This window comes from Capra hircus, chromosome 3 (genome assembly GCF_001704415.2).
Source record: "Capra hircus breed San Clemente chromosome 3, ASM170441v1, whole genome shotgun sequence".
NCBI classification, from domain to species: domain Eukaryota; kingdom Metazoa; phylum Chordata; class Mammalia; order Artiodactyla; family Bovidae; genus Capra; species Capra hircus.
Genome location: NC_030810.1, coordinates 26,543,677 through 26,569,257, shown reverse-complemented (window position 1 = coordinate 26,569,257; position 25,581 = coordinate 26,543,677). Strand labels below are relative to the sequence as shown.

General features: G+C 37.0%; 2 protein-coding genes across 4 annotated transcripts; both read right to left on the bottom strand.

Moving 5' to 3' along the window:
- On the bottom strand, positions 1-25,038 carry BTF3L4 (basic transcription factor 3 like 4). 3 transcript variants are annotated; one of them, XM_005678424.3, is made up of 7 exons: positions 24,856-24,944; positions 22,805-22,842; positions 21,584-21,650; positions 17,682-17,795; positions 3,058-3,259; positions 2,166-2,225; positions 1-1,680 (listed from the first exon to the last, which is right to left on the bottom strand). In XM_005678424.3, exons 3-7 carry the CDS (start codon positions 21,635-21,637, stop codon positions 1,634-1,636), a joined length of 477 nt encoding a protein of 158 aa, XP_005678481.1. In that variant the 5' UTR covers positions 21,638-21,650; positions 22,805-22,842; positions 24,856-24,944; the 3' UTR covers positions 1-1,633. The 3 variants fall into 3 exon arrangements, with proteins under 3 accessions (XP_005678481.1, XP_005678480.1, XP_005678482.1); XM_005678423.3 differs by lacking the exon at positions 22,805-22,842 and having other exon boundaries at positions 24,856-25,032; XM_005678425.3 differs by lacking the exons at positions 21,584-21,650; positions 22,805-22,842 and having other exon boundaries at positions 24,856-25,038.
- Positions 7,049-7,988, bottom strand: LOC102188103 (eukaryotic translation initiation factor 1A, X-chromosomal-like). The gene has a single exon (XM_005678422.3). The coding sequence runs from the start codon at positions 7,709-7,711 to the stop codon at positions 7,151-7,153; it is 561 nt and encodes a 186-aa protein (XP_005678479.1). The 5' UTR covers positions 7,712-7,988; the 3' UTR covers positions 7,049-7,150.

The window sequence follows — 25,581 nt, the reverse complement described above, 5'->3', positions numbered from 1 at the left end:
TTATTTTATTACTGTTATTTTATTTTGTAGTTAAGTCCATATATTATATAAAACATAACAGGAAAAACCAACAAATGTATAAAATAAACTGAGGTGTCTGGATGGAAAAAAACACAAGAGCTTTGCTTTCGTGTCTATAGATCTCTTGATATGTTGTTGGTCTTGCACTAGAGATATCAAATAAAGATATCTAGCTTGAAACAAGATTTGATATGCTGCAAGGTTAAGCCATAGTTTTATGATGGGTCATGACAGATTTTCTAAATCTTATTCTTAAATATTGGCTCTAACAAATGCTGATATAACAAAGTGCAAGCTTTTATCATCAGATAGCAAGAGGGAAGCTTCAGTGAATGAATGCAACTTACCTCCAAGTCCTCTGAAAGGAGGTGAAAAAATAAATACTGTGTTTTACCAGTACTCCCCCAAAGCATTACCTAAGCATGCAGGAGGATGCTGTGAGCAGCTATAATAGTAAGATCCAATCCAGAGGTAGGTTCAAGGCCAGGAGTAGAGGAATGGTTGAAGAAGTCCTCCTGGGGCCAGTACCATTTCACAGAATGCCCATTTGTGCTGGGGAATGAGTCTATGGCCTATTTTTTCTGATTCGAAAGGACATTCCCAACTTCAACCTTGCTGAAAAAGAGGCATTTTTGCACCTGCTATTAAGAACAGCTAGAACACAGGATAAGGCTGGCATAAAATTATTTAGCAAGCACATGCTAGCTACTCCAGTTTGAAATCTACCAAACTGTAAAATCAAAAAAATTAAAAAGTTGAAGACGGAGCTGTTGTTCCTCAAAGATGAAAAAACCATCTTACAAAAAGAGAGATTAGGCACTCACTTAATTCTATACGGAGAACATCCTTCTCAAGCTAGATGGAAGATGAGGAAGAGCACTGCTACAGGCTGACCAGGCCATTTGGAGACCGAGAGGAGAGGAAACAAGGCATTCAGGAAGAAAGCTAGTAGAAGAAATTCTTCTGGGTCTAACTAGGTAAGTGAATCTAAGGCAACTGCACCAAAGATATGCTACCCATCATGCCAGCCTGTAGCTGGTGGCAAAATATCTCAAGACATTTTAAGCCCAGAAAAATATATGAGAAATATGTTAACCAAGCAAATTAAAACCAAAACCTCCAACGGTAAAAATCTCCTCAGATTTGAAATCCAAGACCCTCACTTTTTATTAATTCTGTGCATCATTAGAAAAAATAAAAAGTAACAAATGTAAAGACTTGTTTTATTTCTACTGGGGTAAGGAGGAGGATAAATAAAACTGGTTTCCAATTTGCTCTCCACTGTATACACACATACCCACACACACACACACACACATACACACACCTAAAATACCCCAACAAAAAACAAAAAAACCAAGAATCAAAACCCAAAAGACCCTCAAACTGCACCAACACTTCGTATTTTGACCAAAAGAATAGATCCTGGGAGGAAGTGCAAAATGCAAAATTAATGACCAAAAAATGCTGAACAAACAGCATTATCAATATACAAAATATTTATATTACTGAACTAGTAACAGTTGATGTTCTCCGTGTCTGTAAAACTTTGGAACCATGTAGCTGATTTGTTAATCTAGTCCATGCCAGCTTCCAAAAATCAGAAAAGATCTTAGTTAGCTTCATTCTTTGATGCCTCATCAAAATTTTCTACGAGATCTGAAAAAAAAAAAAAGTTAATGAGTTAAATTTACAAAAAAGAAAGTAAATGCAATCCCTATCTTCTGGCTCAACAAATGCTGCTACCAGAATTAGCCTGAAAAGACATAGGACAAGAGGCAGAAACAAATTGGGGGCATTTCACTAATAATGCTTCAATTTCTGCTTAAAATAGAAACCTTAAGGAAAACTACTAAGGTGAACAGCATTTCCATATGTCAATCATAATTCCTACAGAAATGCTATAACATAAATTCATAATCATAATGATTTCAATTTAATAAAGGCATATTCTAACTCAGTAAATGCAGCAATTTCTGATTCCCCATTCTAAATGGGTTTTTTGACTAGATTGTATGCACATCATTATGAATCCATTTAAATTCACAAGCTCACCATCAACAAAAAACTGAAAAATCATCACAATGAGTTAAATGAGATAAACAGGATGCAAAAAGTCTTAAAACTAAAGAAAGGTTGCTTACCTGGAACATCATCCTCCTCCTCATCAATGTCTTCTGGTTTGGGGGTTTTGCTATCCAGCACTACAAAAAGTTTACTTTAAAATTAGTCACTGAGAACAAAGACCTTTATGGAACACTTATAGTGTTTACTTTTTTTTGCCTGTCTACATAGTTTATAGAAACAAATCTTACATAGCTGTTCAGGAGAAGCTAAATATTGTCTAATCGAAATGCCATATTTTCATTTACAAAAATTAATAGAAGTTTAACTTCTTTAGATATACACTGAATATGGTTGGCAATCTCAATGTGTAGTGAAGGTACAACATGCAAAATGGAATAATTTAGGCGAGTTTAAATAAAGATGTTATAGTTAAATTTATTCTCCAAATTCCATATTCTTCAAATAAAAAAATCAACACTCAAGATTTTTTTCTATCTCATTTGGCATAAAAGTATCGAGCTTTGTAGAATGAACACTGAAATAAAAGGCTCTGATTTTCAGGAATGACAAGACAAATTTGAAACCAGGACTATTTGGACATTCAGAACTTACAGTTGCTTCATTTGTAGTAGCATCAACAATATTAAATGAAAATATAGTTCTGTGATATCACTATCTTCTTGTTATTAGTCAGAAGTAAATACCAAATCAACTATTTATAAAATTTCCTTTTAGGTAATTACCTCCCAACTCTCTATATTACCACCAAATGTATCCGAATAGTCTATAGACTGCACTGCATTAATCACTGAAGGAACAAACTCAAAAATTTATGAAGCATACAAGTAACATTATAAAAGTAAAATTTATGAACAGGCAAATCCTTCCAGCATGAAATAGATACCTTTAAATCATTAGGTTCTTTAAGCAAGATGAGAAGGGAAAGAGGCATTAACCTGAAATACTCACCTTGCCGAGGGAACTGTTCAGCTAACTTCCTAAGACTTGTTAAGCTGTCAGCACCAAGCTGACTTAATATTCCAGGAAGCATTTCTGTGATTGGTTTGGCTTCTGCATGGCCGGTAATTGCAAAGGTGTTGGCAGAAAGGGAAGCTTGGACTTTAGGATTGTTGAAATGAATAACTGTCCCATCATCTTTAATCATGTTCACCTGTATGATCACAGAAAAAAATGTATTTCACTTATTTGGTACAACTCAAAAATATCTGTTTAAAAAGCAATTAAAAACAATTCTTGTTTTTTACCTGGTAGGTAGTTTTGCAATCCTGATGTAATAATTATCTAAGCAGTGAATTTGGGTGGAAAAACACCCTAGCAACAAAGTAAAATGGTGTTTATGGCACAAATTACTAGGATGGTAAAGAAATAATCACTTTATTATAGAATCTAGATTCTATTGTTATTATTATTGGCCGTGCCACATGGCTTATAAGAACTTAGCTCCCTGACTAGGGAATGAACCTGGGTACAAAACAGTGAAAATGCCATGTCCTAGCTGCTGGACTGCCAGGGAATTCCCTAGAATCTAGATTTTAAATTCAAAGATTTCTACTATGAGAAGGAAGATCATGCCTACATTTTTTTAAAAAGGGAGTTATCAGCCAAGAATTGGCTTCTTAATGAAATTACCCATTATATTACTCAATTTACACTATCAAACTAAATCCATACAGATACTACTGTATCTGTACAATAGTTAGCATCTTACTTATGGAACAGGTGGTAAGGAGATAATAGTGTATGGTAAAAATAACCACTGAAAACCCATAAAGAACACTCAGAAATTTAATCAATCAGGGTTTCACTCTTTCGAATATCTAGTAAATTTAAGAAGTTTCAACTTGTTTTCCTCATGTCATTCTTCATAGGAGATTTTGTCAGTTCCTCTAATCCTTTTAAGTGGAGCTTCTCAACAACCTTTAATAATCCTTGTAAATGACAAGAAGTTCTCCCACTCAGTTGTCTAGCCATCTGAACATTTATCAGTTACTAGGAAACCCTTAAAATCATCTCCATATTCTTTCAATAGCTTTCCTCAATATGAACCGCTTCAGATTTAATCTCATCCATTGCCTGGGACTCACTGAAAAGGAAGGTTGAATGTGTGTGCACTATGTAAAATGTTATTTTTCTCTCTCACTCTTGCTGTGTTTTAGTAGAGCTGTATGTATTATATTTGCATATAAGTTAAATGTGTAAATAATGTGATTACACTATGCAGTTGACTTCACTGGGTAAGTTACCTTGGTGGTAACATGCTTATTATATAAAAAAAGTTAGGAGAGTTAATTCTTGGCTACTTTAGAAGCATTTCATGGTCCATCCAAAAACTGCCCTTGTCAGAATCAAGCAGAGATGCTGAGTGTTCTCCATGGTCAGTGGAAGTGGGCTTTTCTTCCTCAGAGGTGATCACCACCACTGACACACAGCACCAGAAAGGAAGGGGAAGAAAGGGGCTTCTAAATTTCAGGCAAGACCTGGAACACAGAGAAAATAAAAGGCAAGTCCCCTAGAAAATTGAAACTAAATCCCACAAATACTATACAGAGTAAGCATTTAATCCAACTGAACAAAAATCATGAGTTAAAAATAATTTATGTTAACTTTAGAAAAAAATAAACTATGTACTTCTGAAGATAATTATTGTGTAGATAGAAAAGTTCAATGGAAAAGTAGCTTAAAGTATGAGAGAGGAATGGCATGAGAAGGCAGCAGTGGCCCAGCAGATATGAAATGGGACGCTTTTCTGGATCTATCCCAGAATCACATAATTTTAGTATGGGAAAAGAATAAAGATATGGTAGGACTACACTTTTCCAAATCAAGACCCATCACTTAACTTAATAAATGACTTCTATAACACCACCAGGGGTGAAAAGTATCCCAACATTGGAATATGAGATATTTTTTATTTACAAACATTACAGTCACAAGAGATTTTGAGTATTGCTCAAAAAAAGTCAGGCCATATATTTGTTGAACTTAGAGGTCTCCTAGTTCAAATCTCCTGTTAGAGAAATAAATACTAATGATAAGAGTTCTTGATTAAGCAATATTGTTGTTTAGTAAGCAATATACCCAGGACAAATAACTGATTATGTACAAACTCAGAACTTAAACTTAGGCTTCCCAACTTTATTTAGTTTCTTTTCTATGATGTCACTCACATTCTTAAACACCTATTTGTCTATAAAAATTCAATTGGGTGGCACCATAAAAGCTTGTCAGAGAATTATCTATCTCAGAGTACAGGTTAAGTAACAGCAGATATATGAATAACATATGTCATATCTATTCCATGTCAGATTCTGAAACAGAAATTTATTAATGGTTGTTTTAAATGAGGTTGTGTAAAAGATGTAACTTCATGAATAGAAAGGTCCAGAAAGAGGTGGAGAGTTTAATTTTAGAGTAGAGAAAATGAAATACTAGAGGTTACAAAGGCCAGAATCTTTTATTTCAGTCTAACATTCCTTCCCCTCTACTGAGAAAATAACATGGTTATATATGGCTCCTAGATACAGGCTATTAGAACTATCAAAGGATTAATTACTGAACGAGCAACATGAACAGGACACTTCCCAACTCTTTTAAGAGGCAAAAGGAAGGATAAGGAATTTGTTGAACTGATAAAGCAAACTGTATGCATTTCATATGAAAACCAGTGACTTTACTGCTGTTTGATCTACGTTAAGTCATACAACCTATATATAGCATAAGGAAAGGAGCAGACAAATAAAGACTGTTAAACTACCTTCCGTACCAGCTCTCAGGTCCCTTTTTCAATCAATCAAGTATTCCCTTTATGTGACAATGCTTTTTCCACTTAAAAGGTAGCTGAGGTAAAGAATGCTACTTGAATTATAGAGAAAGAGGCTTTTTCTTTTTTGACCCCAGTTCAGAACTCCAGATGCCCTTGCTCTTATTTTCTATAATACTGACATGTTTTGAAGTTACCAGAAACTACTATGTCCTTCCATGCATAGTGTATTTACATAGGCTGTTTTCACTGTTTAGAAGAACCTTTTCCTGCTTCTCCACATTGCAAGTTCCCATTTATCCAAGACACAGGTCAGATGGTTCTTTCTCTGTGAAAACTTAAGGTGGTTTATGCACCTTCTGACTTCATGAAAACTGATACTATACAAAATTATCTTGTAGTATAATTGTGTTTGCAATCCTTGATCTTACTAGAAGACGAATTCCTTGAGATTAGAGGTCACTGTCTTATGAGACACAGCATTCCCTCAAGTGTCAGCACATAGTTCAGTTCAGTTCAGTCGCTCAGTCGTGTCCAACTCTTTGCGACCCCAGGAACCACAGCACGCCAGGCCTCCCTGTCACATCACCAACTCCCGGAGTCCACCCAATCCCATGTCCATTGAGTCGGTGATGCCATCCAACCATCTCATCCTCTGTCATCCCCTTCTCCTCCTGCCCTCAATCTCTCCCAACATCAGGGTCTTTTCCAATGAGTCAGCTCTTCGCATCAGGTGGCCAAAGTATTGGAGTTTCAACTTCAGCATCAGTCCTTCCAATGAACACCCAGGACTGATCTCCTTTAGGATGGACTGGTTGGATCTCCTTGCAGTCCAAGGGACTCTCAAGAGTCTTCTCCAACACCACAGTTCAAAAGCATCAATTCTTTGGCGCTCAGCTTTCTTTTCTGTCCAACTCTCACATCCATACATGACCACTGGAAAAACCATAGCCTTGACTAGATGGACCTTTGTTGGCAAAGTAACGTCTCTGCTTTTGAATATGCTGTCTAGGTTGGTCATAACTTTCCTTCCAAGGAGTAGGCGTCTTTTAATTTCATGGCTGCAATCACCATCTGCAGTGATTATGGAGCCCAGAAAAATAAAGTCAGCCACTGTTTCCCCATCTATTTGCCATGAAGTGATGGGACTGGATTCCATGATCTTAGTTTTCTTTTTTATTTTTGCTGCTAATGAAACTTTTATTTTAATGAGTCACAGTTAACATCCAAACCGTGGAACAATCTTCAGAGAAAACTGGAATGTGCAAGGCTGAGTTCCCTTTAGATATCATCAATGGCTTCATCATCATCTCCAATGTCTTCAAACTGGATTTCATCATCATCTCCAGGGTCAAATATTTCAGTTTTATTTATTTTAACATATTCTGGAAGCTCGCCATAAGCCTTCAGATTTCTAGCCTCATCTGCATTGTATTTTAAGATTACATCAGCTTTATTATCCTGGTAGTCCTGAAGACCAACCAACAGAACGTCTGAGGTATTTATCCAGACCTTTCTCAGTTTCCCTCTGATGTGGCACAATCTCTTAACACCATCGAAACACATCGCTTCCAATCGTCCGTTTCCCAACATTTTGATTACTTGCCCATCTGCTTTGAACACTAGCTCTCTCTTTTCAGTTTCATTCCCATTCTTGCCTCTGCGTCTGTTTTTACCTCCTTTACCTTTGTTCTTAGGCATGGCGGTGACGACGCACTTGAGGCGTCTCCGACTTCTCTGCGGGTGGTGGCGGCGACTCCTCCGAAGGGAGACGCTTGAGACAGGGTGACACGAACTAACTGCGAGACTGGGTCGCCTCTGCGGGAGGCTAGTGATGGACATCTTCCGAGATCCGCCTTCACCGACGCTTCGCCGCAGCAAATGGCGTCGCACCTGCTTGCGTCTGTTATCCCCACCTCCCAAGGTCAGCAGGCCACATCCCCTCTGCTGACCTTAGTTTTCTGAATGTTGAGCTTTAAGTCAACTTTTTCACTCTCCTCTTTCGCTTTCATCAAGAGGCTTTTTAGTTCCTCTTCACCTTCTGCTATGAGGGTGGTATCATCTGCATATCTGAGGTTATTGATATTTCTCCCAGCAATCTTGATTCCAGCTTGTGCTTCTTCCAGCCCAGCGTTTCTCATGATGTCAGCACATAACAGTCACTCAAATTTGCTGAATGAATCAACACCTCTTATACAGATTATTCTGAAATCATGGATGCTATTAGACCTCAATACCTCAAATGCTAGATGAGGGGTCATATTAAGGTTTAGAAATAGCACCAGTAGTTCCTCCAATGGAGATTCCCAGAACCTCCTAGACTATTTTTAGGCCTGTCTTTTCCTACTGTTCTGCCCTTTCTGAGTGAGCCCAAATGCTCTACAGAATTCAGGGCCCTTTTAAAATGTCATTCCAGGCAACTTCTGGGTGGCTCAATTATGCTATCAAAACCTTAACAACCCCCGCCACTGCTAGCCTTTGAACAGGGTACATACATTAACCACAGCAGCCTTCTAGCTAGTAAAGCTGATGCCTGCTTTATTCCTCCACACTGGTAAGTTTTCGTGGCTATAAATAAGCTTACAAAGTTATAATTGACCCCACAGTTCTTGCTGGTAACTGCCCTCTCAGTTCAGAGAGGAAATTTAAATTCTGCTATGTGACCTTTTTTTGTATGTGTCTCCAAGTCCCCATTAGGCCAGTTAACTGCAGTTCATAATTGACAGCTGTCTTAAAATCAAGTTGTATTGCTACTGCTTCTTATATGTAGTGGTACTTAAATGTTTATCAGAAAATTAAACTTCTGTTGTCTTTCTGCTATATTTTAATGGGGGTGAAATAATAAACATTTTAAGAATAAGGCACATAAGTGTCTGGATTTTGTAAGGCTAAAGGATGTCAGATTTTGAAGATTACAGCCTCTGCATTCCCATAAGTCAGTGTCTTTCACACTGAATCCTTTTAAGTTCCTGCTTATTTCTGGCTAGTATGGCTAGTATGAGGCATAACCTATTATTACTGATAAGAGTGAAAGTTAACAGATGTCATTAGACTATATGATACACTGGGATCATTTTCCCTTATGCTCTAGTGGCAAGAGTCTGATGAGATGGATTCTCTGTAGCTATGCTGTAGATAGTGTAAAATGGCATACCTTTTCTGAAAATTAATTGGCAATATGGATGAAGAGTTCTAAAAACACTAATGATCTTTCGGTCAGTAACTGCATTTCCAAGAATCTATCTGGAGGAAATCAGAGATGAAGATAAACATTTATGTATATATGAGTCTAAATATGTGATTATTTACTATCAAAGCATTATAATGCATAATACATGAGAAAAAACATTAAAATATTCTATGTTCACATACTGGAATATATACAGACACTTAGAATGATGCTTAAGAGTTTTTAGTGACAGGAAACAATTTTTATAATACTATTCAAAAATGGAAGGGTTTTAAATTGTACATCTAGCTGTAGTCTCAGATATGTTAAGTATATATATGCATATAAAGATGAAAAAGAAAGATGACTAATAATAATTATTTCTGAGTAGTGGAGTTATGATTGAATATTAATATTTTTTCATATTTTATGTATACCCCTAACTTTCTATAAAAGTTATACTGGGGGGGAAGTTGTTTTAAAAACAAAAGATGTTTCTCAATAAACAAGTGGATAGTATGTGGTATTATCCACAGAATGGAATATTATACAGCAATAAAAGGAGTAAAGTTCTGATACACATTAAACAGATAAATCTTGAAAACATGCTAAGTGAGGTAAATCAGACATGAAAGGACAACTATTTTATGATTTCACTTACATGAAATACCTGTAACAGGCAAGTACAAAGAAAAAGTAGGTTAGAGAATATCAGAAGCTGGGAGAAAGAGGAATGAGGAATTATTACTTCTAATGGGTACAGAGTTTCTATTTGGGATTATGAAAAATTTTGGAAATAAGACAATGGTGTTGGTTGTAAAACACTTTGAGTATAATTAATGTCACTGAATTGTATACTTGAAAATGCTTAAAATGGAAATCTAATTCTGGACCTCTCCAGTGGACTGATGAGTCTCAACTTTAAAAAGCAACCTATATGATTCTGAATAAAAGTGGTCCCAAGACCAATTCTGAGAACTATTAATGAAGCAAATATAGTAATGACAAAATTTTGTGGAAATAATGGTTTCAGTGAGGTGGAAAAGAAAAGGAGACACCAAAAGAAATAAGGACAAAACAAAGGAGGAGAAAGGACAAGAAGCAAAGCACAAAATTTTAAGGAGACCGTTGGCAAATGCTACAGAGTATCAGTGAAACGATGATGAAGAGGAAGCAGAGTAACAGGTGAAATCATCCGTAAAAGAAAAAAGGGTAGGGGATTCCCTGGCAGTCCATATTAACAAACTGAGGAATAAAAAGCATAGGACATCTCAATAGTTGCTGAAAAAGCTCCTGATAAAATTCAACATACATTTACATTGAAAACCCTCCAGAATGTGGACATATAGGTGACTTACTGCAACATAATAAAGGTCACATATGATAAACATCATACTCAATGGTGAAAAGCTGAAAGCATCTCCTGTAAAATCAGGAACAAGACAGGGATACTCACTCTCACCATTCTTATTCAACATAGTTTTGGAAGTCCCAGCCACAGCAATCAGAGAAGAGAAAGAAAAAAAAAAAAGGAATCCAAAATGGGAAAAAAGTCATAAAACTGTCACTGTTTGCTGATGACATGACAGTAGTATCCAGAGAAAATCCTAAAGATGTCACTGAAAAATTACTAGAGCTCATCAATGAATTTGGTAAAGTTGCAGGATACAAAATTAATATATAGAAATCTGTTGCATTTCTATACACTAATATGAAATATCAGAAAGAGAAATTAAGGAAACAATCCCATTTACTAACACATCAAAAAGAATAAAATACCTAGGAATAAACCTCCCTAGGGAGGCAAAAGATCTATACTCTAAAAACTATTATGATGCTAATGAACGAAATTGAAGGTGACACAAACAGATGGGAAGATATCACATTCTTGGATTGGGAGAGCCATAACTGTCAAAATGACCACATCACCCAAGGCAATCTATAGATTCATTACAATCCCTATCAAATTACCAATGGTATTTTTCATGGAGCTGGAACAAAAATTTTTTTAATTTGTATGGAAATACAAAAGATCCTGAATAGCCAAAACAATCTTGAGAAAGAAGAATGGAGCTGGAGGAATCAAGCTCCTTGACTTCAGACGACATTACAAAGCTACAGTAATCAAAACAGTTGATACTGGGTTTTCCCTGGTGGTCCAGTGGTTAAGAATCTGCCTCACAATGCAAGGGACACCAGTTTGATCCCTGGTCCAGGAAGATCCTACATGACACAGGGCAACTAAACCCATGTACCATAACTACTGAGCCCATACTCTGGAGCCCATGAGCTACAACGACTGAGCCCATGCACCACAACTACTGAAGTCTGTGCACCTAGAGCCCATGCTCCACAGCAAGAGAAGCCACCACAGTGAGAAGCCAGTGCACAGAAACTAGAGAGGAGCCCCTGCTCACTGCAGCTAGAGAAAGCCTATACATAGGAACAAAAACGCAGTGTAGCCATTTAAAAAACAAACAAACAAACAAATAGCATGATACTGGCAAGAAAACAGACACAAAGATCAATGGAAGAGAAAAGGAAATCCAGAAATAAACCCATGCACTTATGGTTAATTAACCTATGACAAAGAAGGCAAAAATATACAATGGGAAAAAAGACAGTTTCTTCAGTAAGTGGTACTGAGAAAACCGGACATTGACATGTAAAAGAACACCATATACAAAAATAAACTCAAAATGAATTAAAGATCTAAATGTAAGACTGGATACAATATAACTCCTAGAGGAAAACACAAGTAGGACATTCTTCAACATAATTGCAGCATTATTTGTTTGGATCTGCCTCCTAGAATAATGGAAATAAAAACAAAAATAATCAAATGAGACCTAATTAAACTCAAAAACTTTTGCACAGCAAAGGAAACCATAAACAAAATGAAAAGGCAACCTACACAATGGGAGAAAATATTTGTAAATGATGTTACCAACATGGGATCAGTTTCCAAAGTAAACAGCTCAATATCAAAACAAAACAAAAACCAAATAACCTAATCAACAAATGGACAGAAGACCTAAATAGACATTTCTTCAAAGAAGATATTATACAGATGGCCAGTAGGCACATGGAAAGATGCTCAATACTGCTAAATATTAGAGAAATACAAGTTAAAAGTACAATGAGGTATCACCTCATAAGCCATCATTAAAAAGCCTACAAATAATAAATGCTGGAGAGGCTGTGGAGATAAAGGGAACCTTCCTACATGGTAGTGTAAATTGATGCATCTCCTATGGAGAACAGTATAGAGCTTTCTCAAAAAACTAAAAATAGAGTTACCATATGATCCAGTAATCCCATTCCTGGACATACATCTGGACAAAAATTTGAAAAGATACATGCATCCCAATGTTCAAAGGAATACAATTTACCATAGTCAAGACCTGAAAACAACCTAAATGTCCATCAACAGATGAACAGAGAAAGATGTGGAAGATACATACAATGGAATATTACTCAGCCATAAAAGGGATGAAATAATGCCATTTGCAGCAATATGGATAGACCTAGAAATGATCAAATTAAGAGAAGTAATTCAGTCATTTATATATATGACTGAATCACTTTGGTGTACACTTGAAACTAAGACAACATTGTAAATTACTATAATTCAATTTTTTTAAATGGTTAAAAATTTTTAAATAGTTAAAAAAAATTTTTAAAATTTTAAATGGTTAAAAAAGGATTCACACATAGGGAACGGAAAAAAAGGTTAAAATGGAAGATTTTATGCTGTTTTTTCACATAAAAATGTGGAAAAACATAAAACCAAAAAGCAGGGTATCTTCCCTTGTAGTCCTATTGTTAAGACTCCATGCTCCACTTAGGGGGCATGGGTTCGATCCCTGCTTAGTGAACTAAGATCCCACATGCTGGCAGCATGGCCAAAAAAAAAAAAAAAGCAAGATGTCCAAAGAAACTAAGACTGCTATGTAATAATAAGGTGAATGGGACAGAGTGCTTTCCTTTAATTCTCCTGCATTCAGAGCTGTACACCCACTGGCACCTGATGTTCTAGGTTGAAGGAAGAAGGAACCACAGTAAGGGTCAACCAGTAACTTTAGGAACTTGAAGTCCTTTTTCTGTACAAGTGGGTCAAGAAAAGGAAAACATGAACAGTAAAACTTTTGTGTACAATTACAAAATTTAAATTCCCAGTCCTAAGCTTTCTCCTGAGCTCTAGCTCTCTATGACTAACTTCTTGCGTAACAATTTCACCTAGAATAATCAGTATCTCTTACATTTAACAGGCCCCAAACAACCTGGGATGTCCATGGGAGTCAGCATGCTGTAGACTATGAATGATGAATAAACAGTTCCTTCTGTCAAGACTCTTGTAATCAAGAGACTACGGCAAACAGACTACTTGGTTAATAAGTAAGTAATCATACCCTACAATATGAGGTTGTAATAATAAACATATTCTAGCGGAGCAATTTAAGTTAAGGGGAGTGGAAGGACAGAGAAAGTGTTGATTATTGTGCCTGGAAAAAAGGGAAGGTTTCATAGAGACAGAATATACCTTAGTTAAGGTAGAAGCTATTCCCTGAAGATAACAGTAAAATTCCATGAAGCAACTAAACCATCTGAACCAGAGAAGCAGATTTTTGGTGACATTTCTTACCAAATACATCTGATAAAATCAATTGTCTCTGAGAAAAGAAACAGATTCTACTTTTGATAGATTCATGTTATCATCAGGGTGACAACACTGTCACTATATTCAATCAGACTACCAAATAAGAAGCACATCTAAGTATCTTCAACTGTCATAGAACATAAGAATTTTTCAGGAATTGAGTTCTGGATTATACTGTCAGAGTTCATATAGGCATTCCTTCCTAAAACCTGGTCAGTTACTTGGCTTCTTTGTATGAAACAGTCTCTGGCACTCCCCTGCCCCTTTCTGACAGCTTTGGATTTCTGTCTTTAGTGACAGGTAAAAGAAATCTACATACAATTAAACTTATTACCTCAAATCAACAACTAATTAATACATAAAAGATCAGAGAAGTCCCTCTTAATTCAAACAGTCCTTTAGCTTTTACATATCTGAAGAGGACATAAATTAAGCATTAAGGAGAAGAAAAAATAATCACTAATACTGAAGGCCTAGAAAGTAAGATCAGAATTTTACTAAGCAAAAGTGCAATGAGTTTTTGAAACCCACCACTGATCTCTCTGTGCCCAAGCCACCAAATTGAGTACTTTCTACTGGTTTGATGTTTTGAAGGTCAAAGTATAGAAAACATAGTAATGTCATTTTTGTTTCACAATGTTACCATTGCTATCTTCTCTTACCATTCCTATCTGCTCTTTTCAAAAGTTTTTATCTACTTTCCTTAAACTGCCAAAACCCTAAAAGATAGTATATTCCGAGTTTAGCACTTTGAAAAATTTCAAAACAGCCCAAGCTGTAATTAATGTGTTTATTCTAAGACATATATATTTTTTCCTGTTTTAATGTTTCTGAAAACTGCATGTTTTCATGTATACATTTAAGGTAGTAGTTTCTTTTTTCTTCCAAGAAGCTGTTTTTAAAGTTTTTAAAGTATGTCTCATCATTTTCTTGAAGAAAAAAATAGTTTAATTATAGTAACACAAATGTAATGTTTGAGGCAAACCAGATTATATGCAGTATACTAGATATGCCTAAATAAAATTATTTTATATCTGCAAAGTGTTATATAAAGTACAAATATCTTGGTTCTCAAAAAATCAATTTCAGAAAGAGGGAACGAAGGAAAAAAGTAAAACTTCCCATTTTAGGCTCAAACATTCGGAAATTTTATAGCTGTTACTTCATGTTGTTAATTTTCTTTATGTGTATTTTCTCTGTATGACTAGTGAGGACTGGAAGACGTCACTTATGTACCCATACAGAGGTAGGGGTGCAATAAGAGTGTGTACATGTCTACTGTTGCTATTGTTGTTCAGTTGTCCAGCTGTGTCTGACTCTTTGTGACCCCATGCACTGCAGCACACCAGGCCTCCCTGAACCTCACTATCTCCGTAAGTTTGCCTAAGTTCATGTCCATTGCATCAGTATATGCCTATATGTACCATTAATTTTCTGTGCAACATTTTGGAGCTATGACTCCCCAAACAGAATTGCATTGGCAACACCAACAAAAATGAATTAACAATATAGCTTTATGTATGCTGTAATAAAATTAAATACAGGGCATTATGGAGGTATATAGGAAAGGCATCTAACCTCTTTTTGCATGTGTATGTGTGCTACCAGGAAGACTTATAGGACAAAATAACACCTACATTAATACCTGAAAAGGAGAAAAAGCAATGTCCTTAGAAATACTTTTGGGAATTTCATTTATCCATGATGGTGTAAGTAATGAATTCTGCATGGCAGGTACTCAATAACACAGGATAAGGCAGGTACTGTCCCTTTCCTTGGTGGGACTTTGGAAGAATGGAGAGGAAGGAGGGGCAGGAGGAGAGGAAAAGGTCAAGAGTAGGCCTAAGTGTAACTAAGAAGACCAAAGCAAGATGAATCAATGAATAAAATGAACTCTGGTTTTGACCTACTTAGCTCAAACCTGGAATTCAACACGTACCAGCTATGTGATCTTGAGCAGGTACCTGACTCTCTTAAGTCTCAACTTTCTTATCTGTAACCAACAATAACTAATTCAAAGAGATACTGTGGAGCTAAAATGCATAATACATATTTTGTTTATCTGGCTAGCTGACTAGTTTCCCTACTAGATGTTAGGCTTTAAAGGACAGAGACTATGAATAACATCTTATGCACCACTGCCTATCAAAATGCTTGGCATATAGCAGATATTCACTACCATTAAATATTCAGTATGACAATGTGAACTACAAAAGTACTATGACCTCAGCACAGCATTATAATTAGGTTTGATTATATGCTGAAGAGATCAAAGACTACTAACTGACTGGTTTGTTATTTCCCTGTAAAACACTAAAAGTTTTATTAATTATAAGGGCGACAGAGTTCTCCAAATCTGAACAAAATCAAACATTTAGAAACGCATGCCCTTGGAGATAAAATCTATACTTTAAGGAGGAAAATAAAATCTTTTCCTCTCTCTAAAGAAGTGTTTTCAACAAAGCGTGATTTGCCCCCCAAAGGACCTGCATCAAAGTCTGGAGACATTTTTGGCTGTCTTAACTGAAAATCTAGTGGGGAGACTCCAAGAATACCGCCAAATATCCTAGAATGCACAGGACAGTTTTCACAGTAAAGAATTATTTGGTTCAAAGTGTCAATAGTGTTGAGGTTGAGTGGGGAGGGGTTGGAGTTGGAACAGTAGAAAGATAGGCAAAGATATAAGACTTCCTAAACACTTATTAGTAGGTTAGGTTTAATATTATCAGAGTTCATGTCCATTATTGCCACTTATTCTTTTTTTTTTAAATGAAGCTGTAATTTTTAAAGAGAAGCTTAGATTTGCTTTTTCTCAAATATGTCCCAGATAGAGAATGATCTTTCCGAAAATTATTTTAGGTCAATGAAAATATATGAAAACTTTTAATAGCTCAGGGGAAAAAAAGGCATTTTAAATACTTAATTTCAAGACTTTCAAATGAAGTTTTAATACTTATCAGGGTAAGAATGCACAGCCATATCTAGCTGTAAGGAGAAAAGATACATGTGACTTACCTTCCCTACTATTTTATCAGTATGTTAATTTTGAAAGTACAAAGCAGATTTAAACAATGTATTTATTTGTTCATATATCCCTGGTGGAAGGAACATGTGGCACTTTGCCATTTCACTGCCTTTTCTTTGTTACTCTTCTATTTCTTTAATAGTGATCCTTACCTCTACATTGTTTCTGATCTACGTTTTACAGCACATGTGTGTTAATAATCTACTAAAACTTGTGAGGTAGTACTACATCTGGTAATGATGTAATGAAATCTGATAGTAGTGAAAATTTAAACACTGGTTACTATCAGAAATGGAATCATCAGGTCGAAGTAGATCTAGATGGTAACAGATCACAAATAGTTGGTGTTATTAAAATTTTTCTTGCATAAATCAATCTTTGGCTTCCGATCTGAGAAAAGTAGTATCATTAAAATAATTTTAGAATTAAATTAATAGTTTTTGAAAGTGGCCTAATAAGAAATGCAATTCATGTAAAGCTACTGCAAGAGCTTTCTGAGTAATAATTTGAGAGACTGTGAAGAGCAGAAAGGTACTCTTATGGGGAAAAAGTCCACCTTATTGGAAGAAATCTTTGGGTTTCCTTATTTCTGTATTATTAGAAAAAAAATTTTATTTTACATTAGAATTAGAGTAGGTCCACAATTTTGTCTTATATGCAAATATTGGGTTGGCAAAAAAATTCGTACAGGTTTTCTGGTAAGATAGTATGGAAAAACCTGAATGAACTTTTTGGCTAACCCAGTACTTTGAGTCTGAAAAGTATAATGAATTCCTTAACCATCTAATAAAATCATTTTTTGACAATCCAATTTCATACAGTAGGCAAATTCAATAGCTCCAGTCCTTCAAAAAGAGAGTTTCAGATTCATTTAAGCTGATATGTTACATTTGAAAGTCTGGATAATCATTTGTGAATGTTCTGTTTATCCACATAACAATTTACAAAGTGATCATACCTCTTCAATACCAGCTATATTATTCACAGCCAGTTTTTTTAGAGAACTCTGAAGTTTTTTGTCATCAGCTGTAGCTGTTCTATGTACCACCTTCTTCTTTCTACGAGCTGTACCCTGAAAGATACCCAAACAAAAGTGTTAGCATGCCATGCATTTGATAACTGTAATCACTTGTCTTCCTCTCCATAATATTCTTCCTAAAACTCACAGAAAAAATTGCAGACTTAATAGTAATGGTTAATTAGACTTCTTATAGTCACAGAGTTGTGACTGTCAGCCTAACTCAGATTTCTGAAGGTTAGTTTCTAGCCAATTATTCTTATTCTTTCCAATATCTAGCCTGTGTCATTTTAATACATTGTTTCAAAAGTTTTCTAACAAAAAATAATTTTTTAACTTGAAAATAACCTGAAGTGCGCTTTACTTCAAATTTCCAACAAATAAGGAAAGTTTTTTATACTATCTACCACCCTCTAAAGATATTCTGAAACTTTGGAGATTACGACATAACAGGTAAATGCCTATTATGAGTGTTCTAGAGTCCTAGAACCTAGGAATGAAAAAGATCAAGTTCTTACTCCAAGGAGCATACATTACAATGGGAAGGAAAAGTCAACGTATAAACAGATTAGATTATTTAAACAGGATTAGCAACAAGAATATTGGGTGGGGGCAAAGCACTACTTTATTAGAATGCTCAGGGAAGGTCCCTCTGAAGAGGTGGCATACAAGCTGAGAATCATGAAAAGATTTAGGGGAAGAGTGATCCAAGAAAAATGAGACAAGAGTGAACCTGTCATTTCTAGACAGAGCAGACCAGTATGACTAGAATAAATAATGGGAAAGGTAAAGGAAAATGAAATCAGAAAGACTGGTAAGGGCCTGCTAATGTGCTATTAGCAGGAACTAGACTTTATATCAACTGCAATAGGAAGCTACTGGAAGGTTTTAAGCATGAGAATGGTTTTGATCTGATTTATGATTCTAAAAGATGACTGAGGTTGCTGTGGAAAATGAACTATAACGAGATCAATCAGGAAGCTACTGTAGAAGTCCTGACAAGAGATGAGGGCTGTGGCAGTGGAGATAACGAGAGCTAAGATGGTCAGAAGAACCAAAAGCATTTGCTGATGGACTAAATATGGGATATGAGGGAAAAAAGGAATCTAGAATGATGTTTAGAATTTTGACCTGAGCAAATGAAAATTATACTATTTACCAAGATAGGAAAACTTCATTTCTAAATGGATATTTTGAAACTCTTAAGTAATTTTTTCCATTGAAAAACTATTTAAGACAATGAATTAAACTCCTGAGCCAATTTAAATAAATGTAACCTAAAGCAGAGCTGAAGCACTACAAACAGTAGCCTGTATCTCGAAAGCTAAATCTTTCTGAGACTTGCCAGGAGTAAAAAGAAAGGAAAGGAGATTTTAATCTCTGGGTAGCTTCTGTAGTATTACTCAGGAAATCAGCCTTATAAAGGGTAGGCAGGAGGCTTAGTCTTAGAAACTCTGGTGGGAGTGAAAGAGAGCCCCATGAGTAGAAGCAGAGGTTGTAATGAAATCTAGTTAAAGGATGGACTAAGAGAGACTATTAAGATAGATGGCCATTAATTTGTCAAGTGTTCTTGATTCAACTGCTTGCTGGTTACAACTCAAATGATCCTTATGTACCTTAAAATCAACTTGTCTAGAAGCTCATCAGTCCACCATTCCTATACTGCCTAATTTTCGTAGCTCTAAAACCAGAAATTTGGAGGCCATCCTAGACTCCTCTCTCACCTCTGTCCCCCACATCAGTAAGTTGTGTCATATACAAACCCTAAATTTGTGTCCCACATACTACTACAAGGTGTAGCTTCTCCTCTATGCCAAACTTGTTTTTTCATTTTCCACAATGCCAGCAGCTAGCTTTTAAAATCACTGTTACTATTTTTTCTTCAATTCTTCAGTAGTTGACCTTGTGTATGGGATAAAATCCTAATCTCCTTAGTATGACAAACAAAACTATGATCTGACTCTAAATTAAACTCTGAAAGTAAAAAGTGAAAGTGAAGTTGCTCAGTCGTGTCCGACTCTTTGCGACCCCTTGGACTGTAGCCCACCAGGCTCCTCCATCCACGGGATTCTCCAGGAAAGAATACTTGAGTGGGTGGCCATTTCCTTCTCCAGGGGATCTTCCCGACCCAGGGATCGAACCCAGGTCTCCCGCATTGCAGGCAGACGCTTTAACCTCTGAGCCACCAGTTGTAACAAATCAAAGCAAGCCATTTCACTAAGCATCATGCCATCTACTAAGCATCTTGGCATCCCATAAGCCTTTGCATGTGTGAGAATGACAATCTCACCCTTCACCCTATCTACTTGTTCTCATACCTGTTGTTTATTCTTCAAATCTCTGCTCAGTGATGACTTCCTTGACTCAGGTGCACCTTATACTTCATTTTAATATTTACTATTCTGTAGTGTAATTGTGAGTGCATCTCCCTTCCAAGCTGAACTGTGTCAAGAGCAGGAAACTTTGACTTATTTATCTACTGTATGCTTGGCACATTAGCAGTTGCTCAATAAACTAGCTGAATGACTGTGCCAACCTTCTGGCTTAAAATATACAATAGTGAAGTGCTGTATCAAGCTCTTCCAGGTATATTCACTGTTTCTTGAATATTCCTAACTTTTGCACTGATACATTACATTACTTGCTGCTACAATGTGACTAGTACTTTGGTTACATGAATTTGTTACTATGAGTCTGGAGTCAGATAACTGTATTACTAGGAAAGAAGGCTTGCCTAGAAAATCTCGTGGACGGAGAAGCCTGGTAGGCTGCAGACCATGGGGTTGCTAAGAGTCGGACACAACTGGGCGACTTCCCTTTCACTTTTCACTTTCATGCACTGGAGAAGGAAATGGCAACCCACTCCAGTGTTCTTGCCTGCAGAATCCCAGGGACGGGGGAGCCTGATGGGCTGCCATCTATGGGGTCACACAGAGTCGGACACGACTGAAGCGACTTAGCAGGAAAGGAGAAAGTATTAATACTAGTTGTTTCTTCCCTTCCCCCTCTGCTGTTCCTATCCCCAGGAGCTATAGTTATTATCAAAGTAAATGACACAGTGGGGCTGCTACATATTGTCCCACCTATCCCCTCCCTAGGTCTGAGGTAAACACTATTCTTGCTTTTCCTTTGACAAAGATTGTATAGAGCAGAGATAAAGGTAGAAAATTCTCCTTGAACCCAGGGTTGGAACTAAAGGGAATCAAAGATTTTCAGTGATCAGAACTAACTCTCCCTTAAGTTTCAAAGGACATGGAATAAGAATGCTCACGTTCACATTCACCAACATAGAAAAACAAGTAGGAATTTGGGAGGAAAACCTAGCAATGAACAAATGTACCATCAGCTTTTGCATCTCCCATTGTAAACCTAACTGAAGCAGTAGGGGTATCCAGTCAAGATAAGGTAACCTCAATATCCAGGAATATCTGAGGGTGGGTCTAACATAATAACAGCTGTCTTTTAATAAGTGTCTAGTCTATGCCAGACACTGTTTGAGGTGCTTTATAAATATTACTCTAATATTTAGAAACATCTTATGTAGGATCATGTTTATTTTACAGATGCAAAAATGGAAGTTTAACAAGACTGAATAACTTGTTCATATCATTTAACCACCAGAATGTTAAAAGATCTCAAAGGTGGCTATTTCAATTGCACCCATCAGAAAGATATCTTCTAATTACCTATTTTAGATCTAGACAAGTTATTTTCAAATTGGAATGTGGTTTAATATTGATTAATTTAAAAAATTTTAGATGTTCAATGACCACAAATCCAAAATAATAATACTATCTGGTAATAACACATTCTCCTATCAATTTTTCTTATGCCACACTCACCTTGCCCCCTATCCGGACCTGAGCCTGAAGTTTGGCTAACTTTTCTTGATTCATGCTGTTGGTAAATCTAGGGGGGGAAAAATAAATTTGTTAAAGTCACTGTTTTATTTACCAAAACAAAATAACTGTTTATACAACAGTACCTACTGGTTCATTGAACCTGTAATGTGCACCACCACCATGATAATATTGTCTATATTTTTTTAAATATTAATCACTTTTTCTAGCTTCATAAGTCAGATAGTAAAAGAACAAAAATTAAGTAATACCAAGAGGGAGCCGTATATACGAACAGAAAATAGAACTGAGATTTAAAGTTACTTATTTGAAGATCCCTCCTTAAAAGTGTAATTCGGTACTTTGGTACTCAATAAAACCTAACCAATTCTAAAATCTCTGTAGGTATACCAGTTTCTTCCCCAAAGATTTTTACAGAATAGAGCTGTTAGCAAATTACCACAACTTTTTCTTTCAAATCATATTCTGTATAATTTTTTTAAATCATAGATAAAGACAAAAGAAAGAAAAATCTGGACAAAGAAAAAAATTCAGTAGTCTCTCTAGCTGTCAAGATATGAGGCAGTCATGGCATCCTATATTCCAGGTTAGTTGGTATGTTAATAATAGGAAAAGAGAACCAGATTTTCAGACATTCGGTGCTTCTGCAGCACTTTCCACAGAGTTCATTCAACACCTTGCACTAACATAGTATGTCATAACTGTCAAGATAGTCTTGTACATAAGGTAAAATGCCTTCTTGCACAATTTGACAAAAACCTCTCTCTGCAACATTAATATGAAATTTTGCAGGGAAGAGGAGAATCTTAAAAGTAAACTTTTAAAGGCTAATCTTGATTTTGAAAACTCTAAGTTCATCATAAAGTCAAGAATCCTAGTCTGGTCAGCCTTTCCTACTAAGGAAAAAAAAGTTCTTCAGTTTATAATGGGTCAAAACATTCCACACTATATAAACAAATAAAAACCAATGTTAGAAGTCTTATTTTACTTGTTCTTAGATCAACAAATCACTACTGAGATACAGCAGAGGGAATAAAGGGTAAGGCTGTTGTCAAAACTTTTTGGTTGATTTGTCTAAACTCCTTATAAACATCATCCAGATGAAAAAAGATTTTGTTTTCTTCATTTTAGAGATGAAAGAATCAAAGATTATATAAGTACTAATCATTCTGTATTCTGACATTGTACTTTTAAGATACAAACCTGTGTAATCTCTCTGCTTTAAGGGCAAAGTCCAGTTCCTAAATAACATTTAGAATTTACAATTCTTCAATCTTTACTCATCACTGTATCACAATGCTCAAGCAGCTAAAAAAATTCTTTTATAGGAGTAAGTGTGAATAGAGTACAAAATCAAAAGGCTTAAGTGTGCAGCAATCTCAACTTAAATCTGACACTGACACGCAAATCTGACACTGACTTAAATCTGCTGATGTAAATCCCAATCTCTACAGTCAGTTTCTATAGAAAAGGACCAAAATTCACTGTTCTCAAAGTAATGTGGCCATGAAGGTGTAGTGAACTAACAAAGAGCCTAAGGAATTTTTTATTAAAAAAGGGGCTAAGTGAAAATATTAGAACCAGATACAAGATAAACTTTTTGGGGCTTTTCTGCATTTTGAAGTAACAATCCCCAAGAGAAGAGATGGAAGAGATGGAAGTCAAAATAGAGCCTTGATCTGTTTGAAACAAAGCCAGAACAAAATTAACTCTTTAAATCAATGTGCAAACAAAAACAGATTCCATTCCAGGTAATAAGTATAATCAAAAACTTGTTCTCAAGGAGTACCTCAGAGAAAAAGCATTTTAGGGAGGCTGGAAGTTCAAAGTTGGAAGGGGAAGAAGGAAAGTGGTTCTTTGTCTACTACCAGGTTGGGGTGCATGGAATTCAAGTAAGAAAGTGGACTGGATTCAGTTCATGAGAGAAGAGATGTCAAGCTCAGAATCTGGAATAGATCTCAAAGATCACCTGCTTTAACTCCCTGTTCCTCAATCAACCTTTCTTTTTATTGTACCTGTTATTTCTGTCCTGTATAGGATGCCACCTCAAATACTTGAAAGCAGCAGCAGGGTTTAAATCAGAAATACACAAAACAGCTCACATCCCTTCCAATTTAACAGATTTGGAAATAAGGGCCCTCCTAGGCCCAGAAGGAAGAAGTAACTTCTTAAGGCCACGATTAGTGAGTTCTTCCTTGGGGATCCTAGGATCTTTTAGTCTTTTCCTCAAGGATTCAAGAAACGGTGCAAATAATGAGGTTATAACCAACATTTACTGAGTGCCTCAATTTTAAGCATTATAGTAGGCACTTACACATACCTCATTTTTACAGAGATAAAATAAATTCAATCTTTAATCGTGACTTTTTATTATGTGGCCTCTAAGAGAGGCACAGGCTTTGGAATCAGAAGGATCAAGGTTCTACTAGCTAGGGCTTCAGAAACATATTTTACTTCTCTGAACTTGTATTCCTTCCGTATTAGAAAAAGTGTAACACCACAAACTTCACAGTATTTTTTGTTTTCAGAGGTAAAGATTACGTTATCAAGCACAGGGATATTCACAGCAGATATTCAAAAACTGGTAACTATTGTTACCACTCAAGGGACAGAGCTGGTACAGTGAAAGACCGTGGGAACGGAAGTTGAAACCGCCATTCACTAGATGTGTAACACTGCCTGTCGGTTAATCATCAACTTCCTGACAGCCTACTATGCACCAGGCAGTGTGACAGGGCTAGAATGATGGGCAAGGCAATGTTTCAGCGAGAGTGGCAGCCTTGTAAACAAATCCTGCCATTACAAGGCGAAGAGCAATGCAACGGAATACGGTCTCCAGAGCCTGGGGGCGGGGCTTGCTAGCCTCAGTTTCCTTAGCTGTCGAGTGGGAGGATCAAATGAGGTGACCGCAGATAGGTAGTATAAAGCTCACAGCGTTATTGTTGTGAATAATGAGGAGTAACAAAACAGAGGCGAGGGACCACCTGCCTCCTGGGACTCGATCTGGGCGGCAACAGCGCTGGCCCGCTCGCCCCCAAGGAAAGCGGTGGTGCTGGGGACCTTCCCTCAGGTGCAGACCCCCAGCTGCGCCGCCGGTAACCGACAGGCCAAGCCAGCCGCTTCCGCCCCCACTCAGCGCGCCACGGCGGAAGTGGCAGCCCAAGCGGTTGGCGGGTGTCGGAAGAAGAGGGCGGGGGGGAGACGGTGCGCAGCGGCCTATGGCCGTGGAGTGGCGGGACCGCCGGGGGTCTCACCTGAAGCAGGGAGGGTCCTCCACCACCAGCACGCGGCAAGAGCAAGATGGCTCCCTCAGTCGAGACAGAGAAAGACGAAGGCGGCCGCGGCGGCGGGAGTGGGACCCACGTGACACATCCTGCCCCGCCTCTCTCTCACCAGAGCAGCCTATCCTGGGATCGCATATACGAACTACAAAGGCCAAGCCGCTCTGCGCCTCCCAATAGAAAAACGGCAGGTGCAGTGGCCGCGCTGCATTCTGGAGCTTGCAGTCCCCCTGGAGTTCCATTGTGTCCGTGCCTGCAATTTGTAGGGAGTCTGATAAAGGGGAGGTGTGTATTTTTGTTCAGGTTTGTCCTTTTGCTAGTTGTCTTTCACTGGGCATTAAGTACGCACGCGTACTGCCAAACTTAACTAGTGCGATCTCACTAGTGTGGGGACTCAATTAGCCTCCATTCCGGAGGAGAGACGGGAAATTTTGACCTGTTTGCTATGCATCCGAGAGGAAAACTGAGAAATAACCCAGTTTAAAAATAACAAAAACAAGTAGATTTAAGAAGCAGCTTTGCACTTCTAAGTACCTGCAGTGAATTATGACCTGGGGCCCTGAAGAGCTAGGTCAGTTTTGCAATGAGAAAACCAAGTTTGGTTTTCTCGGAGCTTGCGTCAGTTGGTTGCATCATTCCTGAGATGAAGAATTTAGGTTAAAAGGGAAAATAAAGTCCAGTGCTTCTTCTCTAGCAGGA

Bases quoted from the DNA above. Each gene is read 5' to 3' on its own strand.
- LOC102188103 (XM_005678422.3), bottom strand. From the start codon at position 7,711: ATGTCCATCACTAGCCTCCCGCAGAGGCGACCCAGTCTCGCAGTTAGT.
- BTF3L4 (XM_005678423.3), bottom strand. From the start codon at position 21,637: ATGAATCAAGAAAAGTTAGCCAAACTTCAGGCTCAGGTCCGGATAGGG. The intron at 17,796-21,583 runs GTGAGTGTGGCA...GGTATCTTTCAG, and splicing joins AGGTCCGGATAGGGGGCAAG to GGTACAGCTCGTAGAAAGAA. The intron at 1,681-2,165 runs GTAAGCAACCTT...TTTTTTTTTCAG, and splicing joins GGAGGAGGATGATGTTCCAG to ATCTCGTAGAAAATTTTGAT.